Source organism: Rhagoletis pomonella, unplaced genomic scaffold (assembly GCF_013731165.1).
Source record: "Rhagoletis pomonella isolate Grant_MI unplaced genomic scaffold, Rhpom_1.0 Rhpom_scaffold_00004, whole genome shotgun sequence".
Taxonomy (NCBI): domain Eukaryota; kingdom Metazoa; phylum Arthropoda; class Insecta; order Diptera; family Tephritidae; genus Rhagoletis; species Rhagoletis pomonella.
In genome coordinates, this window is record NW_023458558.1 from 33,727,886 (window position 1) to 33,729,393 (window position 1,508).

Here is a 1,508-nt window from a genome sequence, read left to right on the forward strand (position 1 = left end):
GTATATAGAAGCGTTGCTACATTTTTACCAAAAATTACTTAAATAGATACACAACCATAAAACGGAGTTCAGTTGCGCGTTGAACAGCTGAGAGTTGGCAGTGTTGACACGAATGCGGGCCTTTTTTTGCGGTGAAGAATAGAAAAAAAAAAAACAAAAAAAAAACAATTAATTTGCGAACAGGTATGTTGAGGCAAACTAATAATGGCTAGTAAAACCGACAACAATTGTTAATACTATTGTGATTATAGCAATTATATGTAACCAGCCGGCCAGCTGTATTATAGCAATAACTAGCATGCTCTGCTGTGCATTTTTTCTAACAATTTTTCTTACGTTCCACTTTAGCATGGATTTCTATTATTCACCCGCCTCAGCACCTTGTCGTGCTGTTCTGATGACAGCGCAATGTGTTGGCATTGAATTGAACAAAAAAATGTTGGATTTGCGCGCTGGTGAACACCTGAAGCCCGAATTTCTAAAGATAAATCCACAGCATACCATTCCAACACTGGTGGATAAAGACTTTGCCGTATGGGAATCTCGCGCGATTATGATTTACTTGGTGGAGCAGTATGCCAAAACCGATTCCTTGTACTCCAAATGCGCGGAAACGCGTGCGCTCATCAATCAACGCCTGTACTTTGACATGAATTTCTCCATGGTTTTCGGCCGGTATATCTATGTGCCTTTGACGACGGGAACCCCTTTTGATCCGGAACAGTTTAAGAAGTTGGAAACTGAACTGCAGCTGCTCAATACCTTGTTGGCTGGAAATAATTTTGCTGTTGGAAATTCTCTGTCTTTAGCCGATTTGTCGCTTTTGGCCACAATCAGCACAATCGATGTGTGTTCAACTGTGAAAGGTGCCAATATTGATATTAAGAAATATGCGAATATAAAAAAATGGTATGAGAATATGAAGGCCGTCGCACCTGGCTACAAAGCGAATTATGAAGGTTGTTTGGAGTTTAAGAAGTACTTCGATGCCAAATAAGTATTACATATATGAAATTGCTTGATTGTATTTGTTAAGTGTGGAATATATATTTTCTTTCTTTTGTAAAGTATTAGGCAGTTTTTGTGCTCTTACGCTTGACAATATGCTTCATAAACCTATGTGTTAAACGACTTCCATAACTACAAAAAGATCAGTCAGTTATTAAATAAATATAGTTCTGATTTTTCAACAGGTTGCGCTCCTCTTTAATATTCTTACTGTTCAAGCTAAATATTTCCTAATAATCTTTCGTTTGGCACCCATATTTTGATATTTCATATAGTCACTTATGTTAATTTAAATAAATTCGTCGTTTTAAACAGATGGCAACACTGTAAAAGTATTGTCAAGCTAAAACCTTGTTAAACTATTTTCGTGTAACACCCAAATATACATATTTAAATAATCAAATTCCCTTAATTCAAGTTGCATTTAAAAAACGGGTGGCAATCCTGCTACATGTCTTTTGGGGATAAAGTTTCTTCAAAGCCATTTTTTGATATTTATA

The 1,508-nt window shown here is 36.2% G+C and overlaps 1 protein-coding gene across 1 annotated transcript; it reads left to right on the top strand.

The window, feature by feature from the left end:
- The first annotated feature begins 349 nt into the window (after nt 1-349).
- On the top strand, nt 350-1,067 carry LOC118738460 (glutathione S-transferase 1-like). Its single transcript, XM_036469398.1, has one exon. The coding sequence runs from the start codon at nt 350-352 to the stop codon at nt 995-997; it is 648 nt and encodes a 215-aa protein (XP_036325291.1). The 3' UTR covers nt 998-1,067.
- The last annotated feature ends 441 nt before the right edge of the window (nt 1,068-1,508 follow it).

Bases quoted from the DNA above. Each gene is read 5' to 3' on its own strand.
- LOC118738460 (XM_036469398.1), top strand. From the start codon at position 350: ATGGATTTCTATTATTCACCCGCCTCAGCACCTTGTCGTGCTGTTCTG.